Here is a 19,003-nt window from a genome sequence, read left to right on the forward strand (position 1 = left end):
GACTACTTCACAATGTATTTTAGATAGGTAAAAAATAATAATAATAAATAAATAATTAAAGAAACACTTCCCTGTCAGCCTTACTACATTTACCTAAAACACTCTACTGTGTAAACATGAGACTATTAGCAGTGATTTATATATTTTTGTAGAAAAATAAGGCAACCAAACCACTTACACACACACACTGCAATCGTCTCAGAAAAATATTCCTTCACGAAGTTAATCGGCCAATTGGAAAATTCTTTTTCAGTCTATCAGTTTCTATCACACTTTTTTTTCTGGATGATAAAGATAAAAATTTACAATATAAAAATATATTTGATTTTATGGCATTAGCACCTCAGAGAGGTTGTTAAAAATGTTAGAACATACATCACAAATAACTGACATCAAGAAAACCTTTTCAAAATAAATGCCTGTTCAACTAGTCTTCTATTTAAGGAAAACAGAAGGTAAATGAACAAATCAAAAGGACCATAGTACACTAGTTTGTAAATTAGTTTGTATAGGCTACATATATTTCTTAGCACCAAATACCTGACAAAACCCTATACATATCACATATGAGCTGTACATATAAAATACTGGGGAATAGCCACAATGACAAATGATAACCTGATAATGACATAGCACACCAGAATACTTGGCTGAGTGTTGCCATATTAAGACTATCCTGCTATTAATAATGTAAATATTCAATATTTGTTCAATTGTCATACTGAATGACACCATACGCAGCCACTCACTCATGGGGGAAAAAAAAGCACAGGAAACATACTTTTTCCCCCACTCTCTACAAATTTGGCTGCACCATATATGATTTTCCAGTAAATGGGGCTAAAAGTAACTTTAAGACAATTTTCGTGGAGTTATAACTCCCCTGTCAGCATAGTACTGGTCAAACAGGTGAACAACTGTTTAGCACACATGACTTAGAGCTTGATATACATGGCATGGGTGTACATGCCACATCTAAAAAAAGGAGTCGAGTCATAATATGGTATGTACATATATGGCAGCAGGCAAGAGATTAAATCATTGACATATACCACAATAAGGGTAATAAAAGTGGGAAAATCAATTATAATCATTCCTACATTAATAAAATTGTAATCAACTCAATCATTCTCTGATTCACTACTATGAACATCCTGGCTAATCACAATTTTCTGTCAGCTTTTTAAATGCTCTCTCCTTAATTCTAAACTTATCTTCCATTTGTTTCACGTGATGTAGAGATTTCCTCCAGTCTTCTGCAGTTATGCTGTCTCTTGCACTTTTTATAATTTATAAAACCTCTCTCCTGCAGGCTCTTCGGTATCCAAAATTTTCTTTTTCAGCTCATTCTTCACCTGAGCCCAAACCATCTCCATGGGGTTAAAGTGATAGCAATAAGAGGGAAGTCTGAGTACTTTATGGCCAGCATCATGGGCTATTTGGTCAATTTCAAATCCTAGCTTATCTTTATGGGAATTAGCAAGATTGAAGAGTTCAAATTTTGTATGAGAATAGTCATGAGCTTATGTTGTATTCTGTTAGCCACTGGATAATTTCACATTTCTTGGATATGATGTGCTTTATTCAAAATCTTTGAATGGTACCATGCATCATCCATCACTATGAGACTATGAGGCGGAATGTTTGGGAGTAACTGTCTGAAACCAAGATTGGAAACATGCATCATTTATATCATCATAAGGCTTCTTGTAACCATTTATTGACCGAAATAACAAAGCCCCTGGTACAAAGCCATCTTCTCCACCAGCATGCACAATAAAATATCTAGCCCCCTTCCTGGCTTTCACTTTCCGCCCTTCATGTTTCTCAGCCAATCCTGTATCTCTGGTCATGCACTCACTTTCATTTAACCAAGTTTCATCCAAATATATCACTGGCCTTGGGCAACTAGTTCTTCGATTTTCATAAAGGAGTCTCAGGTATTTCTTTTTTGCAGCAGCAGCATCACCTCTCTATTAAAATGTATCCACCCCCTTCTACTCTCCTATAATGAAACCCAAGTTGCTTCACCACCTTGCAAAGGGAAGAATTGGCCCCAGAGAAGCTCACAGGCGGCTCCCTCACCCTTACCAACAGAGCCTCAATTGTAAGATGTTCACCCTTCTCATAGAACGAGAATATCTCTTGCCGTATAGAGTCTTTAGCTAAATCATCTAAAGATCCCAGCACCGGGGATTTCCTGGATCTCGGTGGTGGGGATTTTATCACACCACATCTGTACTGTTGCTTTATTTTGTGAAAGGAACTAACAGAGATTCGTGTTGCAGCAGCAACTCTAAGGTCCACATCAGTCTTATTTTCTCGCTCATCTTGACGTCGGAAATAATGGTAGACATTCATTATGATTTTCCTTGTTTGGCTCCTTATTCGTTTATTGCGCTTTGCTTCACTGATTTTCTGAGCCATGGTCTAATGGTCACTCCTGTCAAACTAAATATTCAAATAATGCCTACTCCCAATTCAAGGAGAGCATCCACCATACTACCAATATATTGCAAGTGTCAAATGACATTAACTTATTTCTTCCCTAATGCATACTTATGCACAGATATGCCCTTCCAAATTATATTATATAAATCTCGTTTTCAGAAATAAAATTTAAAAATCATCTTTATGCACCCACTGCAGTCAAGAAAAAAATTAACTCTTAACCCATAATTGACGGGTAGCATTCATAGAGGCTGGGGCCTCGCTGCCGGGGGCTTATATCGTCGCCCGAGCATGCGCGACCACTCATGCCAAATACCAGCATCCCATGCCGTTTCTTCGTAATACTACGAAGATATGTTGTATTTTCAATTTTCATTATTTTTTACAGTCTCTACTTGCCAAACTTCCTGATAAATTGAGACTGAAGGGTATTTTTGTTGTTATATAGACTCCATAGTTGATCATTATTCGGTCTATAGTCCAAATAAAATAAGCAGTGTGTGGCATCATGGAGTTGAAATTGTCGGTTTGTTGCATTTTTTTTGTTGCATGGTAAAAATGAGAAAGTGTTAGAACCGACTTAATCACACTTTCACTGGCAAAAAAATAATCTTTTGCCGTGATTGTAACAAAAAAAAACTCATGGCATGTCCACACATACTCTATGGCATGTGCGTACGTGCCCCCGGCAGATGGTCCCGCCATGCCATGGCATGTACGTACATGCCACACGTCGGCAATGGGTTAATATCACAATTAGAAAAAGAAGGATAAAATACAAGTTTAAGTTGAATCACTTTCCCTTAAAAATAATAATAATAATAAATAAATAAATAATCTAACCTACAAAGGATGGCTGGAATCTATTTTTCAAACTGATCACAATTGGGTTAACAATATAATGCAATATATAACCATAATCTATATGATGGTAAGAATTTCAAATGATTACGTATCTTTGAAGAAAAATCACTAAATGGATATTCTTTCAAATGTTGAAACCTCATATAAATCTATAAAGCAGTCAAGTGACCACAAAATGATATTTGCCTGAATCTTTTTCCATTCCTGACAAGTTACTGGTCCAATTTTTTTCCCCTCTTCTTATGGAGGGGGGGGAGGGACTCCAAAAATATTTGTGAAAGTACTAGGTGGATGCTCTCTCTAATACTCCTATAAAAACCAGTTATCAATGCTGATCTCCTTGTATTTATGGAGAGCTCTCAGGCTTTCGTTTCTTGCAATATCACTCTTCATATCTTTCAACATTATTCAAAAGCTGGGGTTCTAAGTCATGAGTGGCATATCACTAAAATTTACTGTCTGCTTGACTATAAACACTGGCAGTTGCTTGACTGCTCCTTAAATACTACCTAATACCACAGTGTCCCACATTAAACGAAAACAAGAATTGGGAAACAAAACATTTAATACCATCTTTGGCATTTAACATTTAATACCTTCTGAAACCATGTCGACAAACGAGGAAAAGTGGACCATTTTACTATGCAACATGGGAGTTTTGACCCTAATAAGATCTAGTAAATCAAGATGATTCTCCTGAAGAGAGGGTATTTGAAAAACATTGTGGTACTGTACCTCATTTCCCTTCCAGTAGCATTTATAATATTATGTTCCTAGGGGACTCATAAATGTACTTTTTTGTTAGTACCTACCATTAACCCATTGGTACCTGGTAACTGGATTGTCCACTCCAGTTTTACTTACACAGAGATTGCTCCACAAGCTCTCGGTCAATTAGTAGGCATACCTGACATCCCTAATTCCTTAAATTTTTGGGCAAGTTATTTTTCTAATCAATCAGTATCCTTACTGTAATTATCATTAGTATTAATGACATTGGTATTATTTTAATGTTATCATCAATAGTAAATGAATAAGAAATTTAAAAAATGATACAAATCTGGTACTTAACACAATGCCACCAGGTGGTTTCCTGATGCAAAAGCCCTCTCTCCCGGGCTGCATTCATAGTGGCCTGGGCACCGCTGCTGGGGGATTGTGTCGGCGCCAGGAATGACCATACATGCCCCCAGAAATTGGGACCAGCAAACCATGGCACATATGCACATGCCACCCAGAATGTAGTCCAGACATGCCATGGCATGTAAGTACATGCCATGGCATGTAAGTACATGCCACCCAGCGGCAAAGGGTTAAGGAAAAAGATAAACAGGTAAGATCAGGTAGGACTAGTAATTGACTCCTAGGTAACTAAGCTTTTATGGAGCCATCTATGTACATAATAAACTCAAATCACAGCAGATATGGCATTTATATCATGCCAACCCAGCATCATGGGGCTGAATTACTCGGCACTAAGAAAGCACGTGTAGCTTAAATAAATCCAACACAGCTGATTAGTGATGCAGCTTCACACCCACCAAATTGCATAAAGTTCATATATAATTTCATCAGGTACATAAGAGTTCTGGATATATCTAGATCTTACAAACCATAGTTTACGGCTTATTCTGATCTACATTTGGATTCAAGTCTAGTATATGTATATGTATATGTATATATATTATATATTATATATCATACAAAACAAAAAAATAATTGATAAGCTTCATTCAGAAACTAACTATGTTGTCTTGACTATTTGCATTCATCTGACAATATGGACTTCATGATTTTCTTGTTGCTCCTTATTTATGCCTTGCTCTGATTTTTGAGCTGGCAATGTCACCTGTCAAATAATTCAATAATGCTACTCCATTCAGAAGCATCCACCATACTACAATATATTGCAAGTGTCAAATGACATTACTTATTCTTCCCAATGCATACTTATGCATAGATATGCCCTTCCAAATATTATTTCAATTCTAATTAAATAAAAATGTAAAAATCTCGTTTTCAGAAATAAAATTTAAAAATCATCTTTATGCACCCACTGCAGTCAAGAAAAAAATTAACTCTTAATATCACACTTAGAAAAAGAAGGATAAAATACAAGTTTAAGTTGAATCACTTTCCCTTAAAAATAATAATAATAATAAATAAATAAATAATCTAACCTACAAAGGATGGCTGGAATCTATTTTTCAAACTGATCACAATTGGGTTAACAATATAATGCAATATATAACCATAATCTATATGATGGTAAGAATTTCAAATGATTACGTATCTTTGAAGAAAAATCACTAAATGAAAATTCTTTCAAATGTTGAAACCCCCCATAAATCTATAAAACAGTCAAGTGACCACAAAATGATAGTTTTTCTCCATTCCTGACAAGTTACTGGTCAAATTTTTTTCCCCTTCTTCTTATGGAGGAGGACGGGGGGGGGGGGGGTTCCAAAAATGTTTGTGAAAGTACTAGATGGATGCTCTCTCTAATACTCATATAAAAAACAGTTATCAATGCTGATCTCCTTGTATTTATGAGAGCTCTTGGGTTGACTTTTCTTGCAATATCACTCTTCTTATCTTTCAACATCATTCAAAAGCTGGGATTCTCAGTCATGACTATAAACACTGGCAGTTGCTTGACTGGTCCTTATATACTACTTAATACCACAGTGTACCAGATTAAACAAAAACAAGAATCGGGAAACAATACATTTAATACCATCTTTGGCATTTAACATTTAATACCTTCTGAAACCATGTTGATGAACGAGGAAAAGTGGACCATTTTACTATGCAACAGAAATAACTTGGCCGACTAACTTGGCTCTGGAAGACGAGTGTGGTTTCTAAGCCACTTTAGAATACTGTGCCTAAAGTACTTAATAGGAAGATATGAAGTTGCAAATATTCACATCTCGATTTTCATCAGTAATCATTCTGACAGTAATATCCGGCAACACAAATGTATTTCCTTACATTATTAGAAGCTTAAAGTTGTGTCTAGCTGGTAAGGTAGATGCAAGATACTGCCCTGTATAACTTCAGTATAATAAAGAAAACATCATTTTTTTCATAAAACATTGCCATGAATAACTATTAACCAAACTTCACATAATATATAAAGGAAATACAAAGAAGTTGCATAAATTGTAAATAAAATAAGGAACCAGACCTGGATTTCAAGCTGCTCTGAAAAGTTCAGCAGAATAGACTTAGCGCCTTGCCATGATATACCAGCAATTAACTGTGGAACTTTCCTGGACATTACTACACACCACACAATTTTCTTAATATTGTCTGCTAAATATATTGTGGTTACAGCTCTGACTCCTACAAATAACAGGTATTATGAACCCCTTGACCCCATCTCGAGGGGTCACGTGTACACGTCATAACAAACAGCTTGATTTGTGGGGTACAGCTATACACGAAGCAACACAGCAAATGTGGAGATTTCTGATACCCAGCCCCATTGGGTTAAAACTTCTCATAACCTCTGCACTAGTTCTATCCACTCTGCATTTGGTGGGTCCCTTTGCCCCTACTGTTTTGATTGCTTTAAGGATCAAGCTAATAATCACTGTCTAATAACTGTATTCTTCAACACAGTTCCAACGAACTGGCTCTTGTCACCAACTGATAAACACTGGGCAGAACTCTTCCCAAATGCCATTCTGCATTTGAAGATGTTATGCTATTTCCAGTACTTGTGCTATTAATATTAAACCAATTTCTGCAATGCTGATAACCTTCCTTTGTAAATCCTCTACAAGTTCTTCATATCCTAGACAAAATGTTCAATCCAATTGTAAACAAACTTTCATCTGTCACGATCACTCTTTCTTCTCCCATTTTACAAAATACACCCTCAATTCATGCTGTGTTAGATCAGTATAACTTCCACAGAATACGCATGGACAAAAAAAGATTTAATATGGAATTTTATAACTGTACGTTTTATTCATGTTACACATTTTGTTCTCATGATGATTTTCTTCAAACTTTGAATGATGCTAAATACTGTAGCTGGCAGAGACATATTTAGGGATAGGAGATGCAACTAAATCCAAAAGGCTATTAATTATAAGTCAACCTTCCTACCAAATAATATCCAATACTTGAATTAAAGAATAAATTATCTAAATTTACAGTAATAAAGCAAATTAATTTCTAATATCAAACTTTTTATATCAGTAAATAATCTAATTAAAAAAAAAAACTAAGTAAAAATAAATTAAATTTGCAATTCAAAGCGAAGTATAGAGCTTCAGAGGAAAATCAAGGATTCCGAGTCACATTTTATAACCACAAAGTTGAGACATCATTAATTAAAATACAGCACAAAATTATGTGATACCTCACATGTCATGCAATTTTTTTTTTTCTTTAACACACACAAGTAACAATGACTTGGGGTCCTTGTATATAAGAAGGAATTAAAAAGGAAATCCGAATACAATAATAAATAAAGTCAAAACAAATTCATCACAAACACCTTTATACTCACAGTAACGTAACCAGGAGCAAGAAGTACACTACGTGAATGGACCTGACAGCATCATACGCCACGAACACCCCTATGCAGCGGAAAAATTTGCTCAGAATCAGCAGCCACAGATACCTGGAAATGAAATTTGCTTTTCATAGCTGCCGGTCACATTTATTTCAAATCTAAGAAACTATGAAGAAAAGCAAAATAGGTGATATTCTCCTAAATATCAGACTTCACATGAAAGGTTTTACAAAATTAAAATAGAGTTGCCTAGTGCCCACATTCTAATAAATTTCTTTTTCTTTTTTTTTAGTTTAGATTGACATTAAAACCTGGAAGTTATCCTGTATTTGATACTCAAGACAAAATGCTCCCACAAAAATCTATGAAGGACTGAAATTTTATATTTTTCAACTTCAAATTGTCTGAACTATTTGTGCACTCATTAGATTTAATCTATTTTTGTGTTGTGAATGTATTATCTGTGCACTATAGCCAATCAAGTAAAAAACAAAATGGACCACAAATTAATCAACATGTATAAGATTTTCTCACTCTTGTGAAGATGGGTATATAAAAAAAAAAAAATGGAAGATTTTTTTTCTTATCATCATTAAAAAATAATAATAATAAGTGATTCCGACTTGCTGTTATTGATATTTTTCTTACATATTGAATGATAAATTTTGCTGTTGCCAATATTAGATGCTAAACCTCACAATTCTGATTTCAACATCTGCATGGCTCACCTCTCTTAGAAATATATTTGTTCAAAGAAATATCACATTAGCACAGCAAGACTACATATACACTTTTTACTGTATCTAAAAATGTCCTCCCTTAGTCTGTCCTTACTAAAATGCATTATGTAGAACAAATTCTATAAAGACAAATAGGTAAACACAAAGAAGACATTAGCCCATTCTTACCAGGTCACTTTTGAGGAGGGATATATAACACGACTTGCAGAACCATCACTAAAGCTCAAGTTAGGACTTCCCCGCATTCTACTTCAGCATTCAACTTGCGTCTGTGAAGTCAAGAGGTTTATCTTGGTGGATGTATCAACATGCACATACTGCAAACTACCTTTTTCCTGCCAGACGTAGGTCAGATAAGATCAAAGCTTCATCGAATAAGTCACCGGGCTGTTTACCGAGCTCATCCGGTGAATTCAACCACGTGGGAACTCAAACCGAGACTTGCTGCAACCCTCAAATCGGCCTTTTATCATCACCCCAAAGATTTAATTTATGTTTGATCCTTTTTTTTATATTACAATTGCATACTAAAATTCAATTTCTAGTGAATACTTTCTTGATTTTTCATTCATTCAAATAAAAATCTTGTTAATACTATTCCTATTTACATTTTGTCCAAAATGAATCCTTCAAAACCTAAAATGATCTAAATGAATTTTCATATAACATAACCTCCACTCATTCCGAATTCTTAAATAACTGTCATCATATATGGAAAAACTTATCTTCATATCTTTCTAATAAAACTATCACACATACAGAGCCTTTAAGAAATAGAGTACAGTATATGAAGCCACTTACCACACTTTTGAGAACTGCTCAAAAAAACCTTGATAAACCCTGTCTGTCTCTCACTTCATAACCTGTAAACACAAAAGTCAGTCCTGAACAAATAAACAGAAATTTTGAAGTGAAAATTTTACTTAGTACGTTAAGAGTGTCTTTTTCTGAACATTAACTTTTAGGCAATTCCATATTATCATAAAACATTTTATATATCCCATATTTGCATATATACAAATATGTATATGAATATATAGCTACACACATTTGCACAAACACAAACACAAACACAACACACACACACACACACACACACACACACACACACACACACACACACACACACACACACACACACACACACACACACACACACACACACAATGTATATAAATATGTATATTTATATACAAATATATATATATATATATATATATATATATTATATAATATATATAATATATATATTATATATATAACTATACACAGGGGCATGTGTATATGTACATACATACACACAGGGGCATGTGTATATGTACATACATACACACAGGGGCATGTGTATATGTACATACATACACACAAGGCATGTGTATATGTACATACCTACATACATAGGCAAGTGTATATGTACATACATAAATAGGTATGGGTACATATATATGTGTAATCACATATACATGTGTGTATATAAATATACATGCATATGTAATATATATATATCAAGTAAATGTACATGTATGTACATATACATATAAATTTATTCTATAGTCTTATAATATACATACATATAGTCAAAAATTTAAATATCCATCTATGAATACTACCACAACAAAATAAATATACTTCATAGTATTTAGTATCCTCATTACTGTTAATATTCACACAACACACTCCCATTTTCCTAAAAAATATAGGTCAGATAAGATCAAAGCTTCATCGAAATAATCACCGGGCTGTATAATGAGCTCGTCCAGTGAATTCAACCGTGTGGGAACTCAAACCAAGACTTGCTGCAGCCCTCGAATCGGCCTTTTATCATCATCCCAAGCTTTTCTTCATTTTGGTCAGGTGTGTAAGTCTAAGAACTTCTTGTAATTACCTATGTAATTACCACTTTCCAATAGCTTACATAACACATTAAGTATTTAAGGAATAAGGTACACATATGATGCCACTTACCACACTTTTGAGGACTGCTCATAAACCTTGATAAATCTTGTCTGCCTATCACTTCATAACCTGAAAATGTAAAAGTCAAACTTTGGAAGATGAAATTTTATTTAGTTTATTAGTGCATACAATACATGTACATATACACATACATATACATAAAATATACATATATAATATACAAACCTACATACATACATACACATACATACATATATATAAACATGCATATACACACATATACATGCGCACATATACATGCGCACACACACACACACACACACACACACACACACACACACACACACACACACACACACACCACACCCCTACCTACATATAAACACACACACACATCCACACACTACAAACCACACAACAACACAACACACACCACACAACAAATAAACACACACACACACAAAAAAACACACACACACACAACAACAAAACAACATACATAAAACCAACACATCACAACTAAACACACCCCAAACACACACACACACATACATAAACACACACACACCAACACATTACACACAAACAAACAACAACACACACACCAACAAATATAAATAACATCAAAACAACACACATACATATAAACAACCACACACAACACATACATATAAAACACACAACCATATAAACATGCAAAACAACACAAAAACACAACACACATACATATAAACACACACGCAAATACAAACACACATACATATAAACACACATACATATATATATATATATATATATATATATATATATATATACATATATATATATAAACACAGATATATATACATATAAACAGCCATAAAAAATATCTACCAGAACCTGACTATAGTGAGAATGGGACAAAGCTACAGCAAAAAAAATAAAGACATACATATACATACACAAATATATACATATACACATACATACATATACATACATACATACATACATACATACATACATATACATATAAATATAAAAATATACATAAAAATATACATATATATAAATATATACACATTTTTATACAGATTTAAATTATAATCTTATAATATGTATATCTATGAATGGATGAAAATATCCATCTAATTTTCACACAACTCACTACTATTTTCTTTACAGATATAGGTCAGATAAGATCAAAGCTTCATCGATATAGTCACTGGGCTGTTAACTGAGCTCGTCCTGTGAATTCAACCGTGTGGGAACTCAAACCAAGACTTGCTGCAGCCCTCGAATCGGCCTTTTATCATCATCCCAAGTTTCAGTATTTATACTAGGAAAACGTCTGTCAAAGAATTTCTCTAACTTTTTTTTCTGTAAATTTCTAAATTTCTCTAAAAAAAATTTATTATACATGTCTTCACCCAATGCCACCAGGAAAAGGTGATGTTTACGGTAGTACTGTGAACCATCACATTTTCCTGTACTGTAGTACTGTTTCGTGAAATATAACTACATACAGATTACTCCACAAATGTTCAGCCACCAAGGTGTCAATTACTAGTCGACATGCCATCACCTGATTTTGGGGAAATTTTTTTTTTTTCTAAAGTTTTATCACTTCTGCTATTATTGTTATTGATGTTAAAAGTATCACAGTATTATTAACAATACTAACAGCAATATAAAATAAAATCTAATATTTCCAAAATCAAGGAAGAGGGAGTAAACAGGTGAGACAGGTCAGACTAATAATTGACTCACTGGTGACTTTAGCACTTGTAAAGCCATCTATGTGTAAATACAATTGATATATTTAATATGCATATGCGTATATCCCATCTACAGTGGCACTGGGTTAGTAATGCCTTATCTTAGTATGATGTTCTTGATTAAACAATATGCCTGAAATGTAAACCTTTACTCATATTTTACCCATCTATCGGTGAAGCACAATAAATATCAATTAGCATACACTTTCTAAAACACCACTTCATGCAACACCTTAACAGGCTTGTATCGGTAGCACAATATAAGAAAAACTCACCAGACTTGTAGTGGCTGCTCCAAAATCTTGTTAACCCTATTACCATGTTATTTCATTACCTGTAAATGCAAAAGATATTATAAAGGTCTTCCAAAATTGTTGTTTATGATTCTGAAGAAAATATTCAAATTCACTATAAAACATTACTTGGAAAATTAATAAAAATAGAGCTTAAGTTACAACAAGTTTTTAGTGTTTTAAACAATTCTTTTTCATCAGCATTACTCCCTATCCTGGAGCCAGGCCAGACTTTGTAAGCTGTGTACAGCAGGGTAAGGCTACACTTGTCATGAGAGGTGTGTGGGAACTACATGTGACATTTCTCACAACCAATTTCCTTCATTTGACACTGTGGTTATCATTATTGAAAGTGATGCACTGAGATAGAGGGAAATGGACACTGCCACTCATAAAACTGGTACAGATGATCCTGCCTCAAATTTACCACAAAATGACGAAAAAAATCTGCTGTTTATCACTGATCAGAGACAAAGTCCACAACACCCTTTTCTGTAATTTGGCACAAAGTGCCAATAAAGGGGAGGGCTTGCCCCACCTGTCTAGGGAATAAAAAAAAAAAGCAAGAAAGGTTAGTTGGATTTTGGGTTCACATGAAACCCTGGTTTTGGGACTTCATCTCTGGAGGGTGCATCAATCTCAGAAATAAATACCAACATATTCTTATATAAGTCAGATGAGATCAACCTTCATTAGAATAGTCACTGGGTTGTTAACTGAGCTTGCCCAGTGAATTCAACCATTTGGGAACTCAAACCAAAAGTTGCTGCAGTCTTCAATTCTGCCTTTTATCATCATCCGAAGTTCCAGTATCTCTACTAGGAAAATGTGTCAAAGAATTTCTCTAATTTCATTTTGTTTTTCTTTTTTATTATTATACATCTGTCTAATTATGCATTACAACTGACAATAATAGCACTCTAAAATTTTGAAGATTATCCAGACAAATGTTCGTTGGTTCAAGGAATGTACATACACACCCAATCCAACACCCTGTAGACACAGAGCTCAATTCAGTAATTTTCTGCACTGGTGGACAAAGTGAGAACTATAGAGTAATCATGGACTACCATCATAAATATGATAGCAGTAACTTAAAAATAACCATAATGGATGAAATCAGAAGAAACTTTGCAGATAAGGCAGTGTCACAATTAATAATTATTACTATTTTACTCAATTTCCATTGTAGTTTTTGCTTCCTCCTAACTTTAATAATTATCAGTCCATAATTATGTCTGTAACCAGATATATCACATACTTCCTATCATCTTCTGTGTCACAACCTACTCAAGGATGCCTCGATGGTTGTAACCACCTGGGTTAACACCTGGTCCATATCAGCCATAAGAGCTGACCTGTCAAAAGACATGTCTGTGTCGAGGGGTCGTGCCCTAGAGAGTGATGGCGGGTCTTCATATGGTCGATGCTGGGAGATGGTAATTGCAAACCTAACTAATGTATAACATATGAAGTAGAATGTTACTTGACCTTGTAGCATATGTATGTTTAAAGAGTGAGGGCTGTTTGAGGGGAACCTCCATGCCATCAAAACGCCCATAGCATACTAGAATAAGACCGAGGCTGATATTCTGACTGTTCCTGCAATGCGTATGTATCCAATTTTTGTAGGAAGTTCTTTATCTTATAATTTATCATATATTGTTATTTAGTGGCTCTATGTATTGTATGAATGCATTCCTATAATCGATGTATTAATTAACAGGTAACAGGAATAAACCCTTAAGTGAGCAGTGCTACCAGATTGGTATCATTACTACTATCCAAGCGATAAAATTGTGACTCTACTCCTATTAGTTGTATGAAACTTGTATATATAAAAGGGATTTTTGAATTAGGATTATATTATCAGGCAATCATAGGAAAGCAAAAGTTGGGACTTTCACATCGTGAATTATGGATATTTCCTGTATGAAAAGCTTGTATGATATATGACAATAAAATGGGTAGAATATTTTTTTTGAAGTTTAGGATTTTTTATATTATTAGTCAAAGTAATTGTTATCGAGAGCAACACTCTCTTCAGAGACTAAGTTCCAAAATCAGATTTTTTATCTCTCTCCTTTACACAATGATCTTGGGAGATGCGTGGGGAACCGGGGTTAAATGGGGGGGGGATAATGGATGGCAATTAAAATTGGCTAATGCAAATCTACAGATGTTCCCACCATCTTTGAAAGTCTACAAACTGATGTGCCAACTTTTGAAAAACTCTATAGGAATCAAACCCATGTTCAGAAAATTCTACAGGATCTGTCATAATCCACAGCTCCCATGGTAATCATACAATGCGTCCTAACCAATGAATCACCCTAACCTTAACCCTGTGACACTTAAACACAACGATCTATATATTCCCTAGCCAGGGGGCTCTGCCCCCTGGACCCCATGGGTAAAACCACATACCTTTATATAAACACCAAACTTTTCTTCGCTATCATCTATAGTCAGAACTGCTTGGTTTCTAATCACTTTTTCTGGCATTTGAGGCTCTTGATGAGCTCAGATATCAATATTTATTTGTTCTGTATATCTGCTATATGGCTTTAAAAATGACCCAGAATCGACAACACACTTATAATGAAACATTTCTCATGAGCGTTTCTCAATGTATGGTGTCGCAAAACATGCATGCGCAGAAGGTTACGGCACAAAATAGTGTAAATAATTACCAAAACACATAAAAGAACTATAACTAAAGTAAAAGACTTCATTAAACATATGAACTTGGAAAAACAGGCTCTGGTAATTACAAAATACTTGGTATATAATTGGAATACTTGGTAGATCGCAGTAATGAGCAATGCGTCACATTTGTTTTGGTCCTTGCAAAGTAAACATGGATAGGGACTTAATCTCAGAACTGTGCTATGCAGGGCCTATTTTTGTCATTTCTTGTTAAATATGAAGCCGCTGCAGATTTACCTAAAATGCTTCCTATGTTTTTTTGCTCTACAAGATGGCAGTGTCCATTTTCCTCATCTTTATGAATCGCTCTCGGTAACATTAACCACAGTATATATGCAATGTTATTCACAGAATCTGCGACAATTTTCTATGTATAGTTCATCCACATACACTGGCAAGTTATTTTCAAACGTCATAACTTTAACTGTTGAATTTTCATTTGGTCCAAAATACATGGATCTTTGTTGCATAAACACTGTTTTGCATTATATGACATTAGTGATGGATGACACTGTACTAATACATCATTTCTATGCTCTTAAGATAAGTCGTCATTAATAGAATAACCTAGTATCCTTCAGTCTATTTGATAAATCAACCCTTACCTTTACTTTCCATGGACTGTTTACAATAATCTGAATTGTTGTTACATGAGCCTTGTCTTGTTTATCTGAACAGTCTTTGCATCAAGATTTAACCCAGTTTGAATTCACAGATTCTACAATAGAATAAAAACAGGAAGTCCACTAAAACAGATGTAAACCACGATTCGTATTTGACAACGCAACTGCAATGCTACACAACAAACGCAGCCAAAATTTAAACAATGATATGGTCCATAACACCGACACTAAAGCACACACGACAAATCAGCAAATCAGAATCGCAAACTTGACGAAATCTACATTTGCCTCAATGACACTTCCGATGAAAACCACCAACGAGTATTTTTCATATCAAAGGGGGGAAGCATATGAAAAAAATCCCATACATTTCCTGACTCTCTCCGCGACTTCCACTCCACAGCCAGGTCCTTTCCCATGAAGAGATCACCGATCTGTCTTAATCAAATGACATAAAACGGCAATATCGTCTACAAAAACAAACTCTCCCTTCCGTCCATGCTCGCTCGGCCCCTCTTCCTCAATAACCACACACCCATGCCTTAAATAACCATAATCGTAACTAAAAGCTTCATAACTTAATCATAAAGATGACGATAATAACTTCGTAATAACTTAAAAAACAATAATAACTTGACAACAACTTAAAAACCACAATCACGCCTGACCCTCTCTCTCAATCAAAACAAACATGGCCGGTCTGCGCACTTCAGCCGAACTCTTTTTTCTCTCGTTTCTAGTCTAATGGCTACTTTCTCTCGGCCAAAATGGTCTCTCGGTGGTCTTTATTGCGCTATTTGACGTTGGGGCGTTACTTACGAGTAGGTGGGTTGGGTGTCAAGGGGTGGAAAGAAGCTTTATCTGTTGCGTGCTTTTCGTCGCTATCAACTCTCCGTGCGTTTTGAGGGTACGATGTATGAGAGGCAACGGATTGTCGATTTTGATTCATTGAGGCTGTATATCTCGTATTGGTGTGATTTTTTATATTGTTGATTAATTAGTGTTTTGTTTTTTTTTACCGGTGATGCGATTTCTGTTTATTTGCGCAACTTTAGAAATCAGAATAAGACGATTTACGGACGTTTGTCACGACAGCTTTTCATACTTTTTTTTACCGCCATGCTGTATGAATATTTTCTTTATGATTTACACAATGCTTGTTTTTATTACTTCCTGCTTCTGTTATCAGAATAATACCATTTAATTATAAATGCTGTGTGCTAAATACCAGTGTATTTTACATGCAGATAAGCATATCCATTTCACATATTCACTTTTTATCTATTTTCTTCGTTTTTCCTTTAAAAAAGTTATGGTATCGAGTAAAGCTCAATAGATAAAATGCTGATAACCTCACAAGAAAAGAATGATGGATAGAAATAAGTTTGCTAAAATGAAGAGATAACGGTTTCGAAAATCTGGTTTTATTTTCAGGCCTAATAACCTCTGTTTTTGGGTAGGCCTATAGCGAAAAGTAATACGGATGAGGGAAGTCGCGAAGCTTAATTGGTTGGGAATGTGGACTCACCTGGTCAAGGATAAATTCAACTCGAGTGTGTATGTTTATATACATAAACACGTGTACGCATGTAAACGTAACACAGTCACACACACACGCGCGCACACACATACATATATATACATACATACACATATACATATATGCATACATACACACACACACATATATATACATACATACACATATACATATATGCATACATACACACACACACATACACACACACACACACACACACACACACACACACACACACACACACACACACACACACACACAACACATATATATATATATATATATATATATATATATATATATATATATATATATATATATATATATATAAATGTGTGTGTGTGTGTGTGTGTGTGTGTGGTATTCATTCTTGTACACACACACACATGTGCATATATGTATATGTTTGTATGTATATATGCATATATATATATATGTGTTGTGTGTGGGTAGATATGAATGTGTGTATGTATATACATATAAACAATACATACAAAAATGTATGTGTGTAAGTGTATATACATATACATACATGCATACATATTTATATACATAATATATATGTATATACATATACATATATATATATATACATACATATATATATATATATATATATATATATATATATATATATATATATTTAATATATACATATAATATATATGCACACGCGTTGGTGTGTTATGTGTTGTGTGTGTGTGAGTGTGTGTGTGTGTGTGTGTGTGTGTGTGTGTGTGTGTGTGTGTGTGTGTGTGTGTGTGTGTGTGTGTGTGTGTGTGCACATATATCAGTATAAATATATAGACTGATAGATAGATAAACTGATAATATATAGATATAGGTGAATAGATATGTATATGTCATTCTTATGTGTTTGACTGACAGTACCTCACATGTATCGTTAAATAATAGTTGGGGGGATAACGTTCTTTATATATTCAATAAATTAATAGCAATAGATTTTTAAAAAATAAAACTGGATATAAATAAACGTACAAATACCAATATGGAGCTTAAGAGATAGTTATCGATACTACTAGTTTTATTAGAAAACATTTGACCCATGTAGAAAAAAAAGTATACGTTATCATCATTATTATCAAATTCAGCATTAATTAAAACCCTTATAAATACTTACTTAATATTTAATTCCAACAAAAAAGTTTTTTTTGTATTAAGTAGGTGATTTCTGAATTCTTGACGACCATAGCAAGCTTACCCTCCAATAGAAAGGTTACAAAGCGTTTGATTTAAATAGTGAGTTGTTAGTTAAACCAGTGCTTTAAGCCAGTTATCATGTGAGAAAGTTATCATGTTTTAAGTCAGTTATCATGTGAGAAAGTTATCATGTTTTAAGTCAGTTATCATGTGAGAAAGTTATCATGTTTTAAGTCATTTATCATGTGAGAAAGTTATCATGTTTTAAGTCAGTTGTTATGTGAGAAAGTTATTATGTTTTAAGTCAGTTTTCATGTGAGAAAGTTATATGTTTTAAGTACGTTTTATGTGAGAAGTTATTATGTTTTAAGTCGTTATCTGTGAGAAAGTTATCATGTTTTAAGTCAGTTATCATGT

The 19,003-nt window shown here is 34.2% G+C and overlaps 1 protein-coding gene across 4 annotated transcripts in view; it reads right to left on the reverse strand.

Annotated features, from left to right (window-relative positions):
- LOC119568137 (zinc transporter 5-like) overlaps positions 1 to 16,819 on the reverse strand; it is a 33,056-nt gene extending 16,237 nt beyond the window's left edge. For 3 of the 4 annotated variants that reach the window (XM_037916536.1, XM_037916534.1, XM_037916532.1), the window contains exons 1-6: positions 16,705 to 16,819; positions 12,536 to 12,594; positions 10,552 to 10,611; positions 9,388 to 9,449; positions 8,755 to 8,855; positions 7,841 to 7,954 (exon numbers count right to left, since the gene is read on the reverse strand). In XM_037916536.1, coding sequence (XP_037772464.1) covers positions 7,841 to 7,954; positions 8,755 to 8,831 — 191 coding nt within the window. In that variant the 5' untranslated portion in view covers positions 8,832 to 8,855; positions 9,388 to 9,449; positions 10,552 to 10,611; positions 12,536 to 12,594; positions 16,705 to 16,819. The remainder of the gene's footprint in view (positions 1 to 7,840; positions 7,955 to 8,754; positions 8,856 to 9,387; positions 9,450 to 10,551; positions 10,612 to 12,535; positions 12,595 to 16,704) is intronic. The other variant, XM_037916535.1, reaches the window with a different exon arrangement.
- Positions 16,820 to 19,003: the final 2,184 nt, after the last annotated feature.

Source organism: Penaeus monodon, chromosome 43, assembly GCF_015228065.2.
Source record: "Penaeus monodon isolate SGIC_2016 chromosome 43, NSTDA_Pmon_1, whole genome shotgun sequence".
NCBI classification, from domain to species: Eukaryota; Metazoa; Arthropoda; class Malacostraca; order Decapoda; family Penaeidae; genus Penaeus; species Penaeus monodon.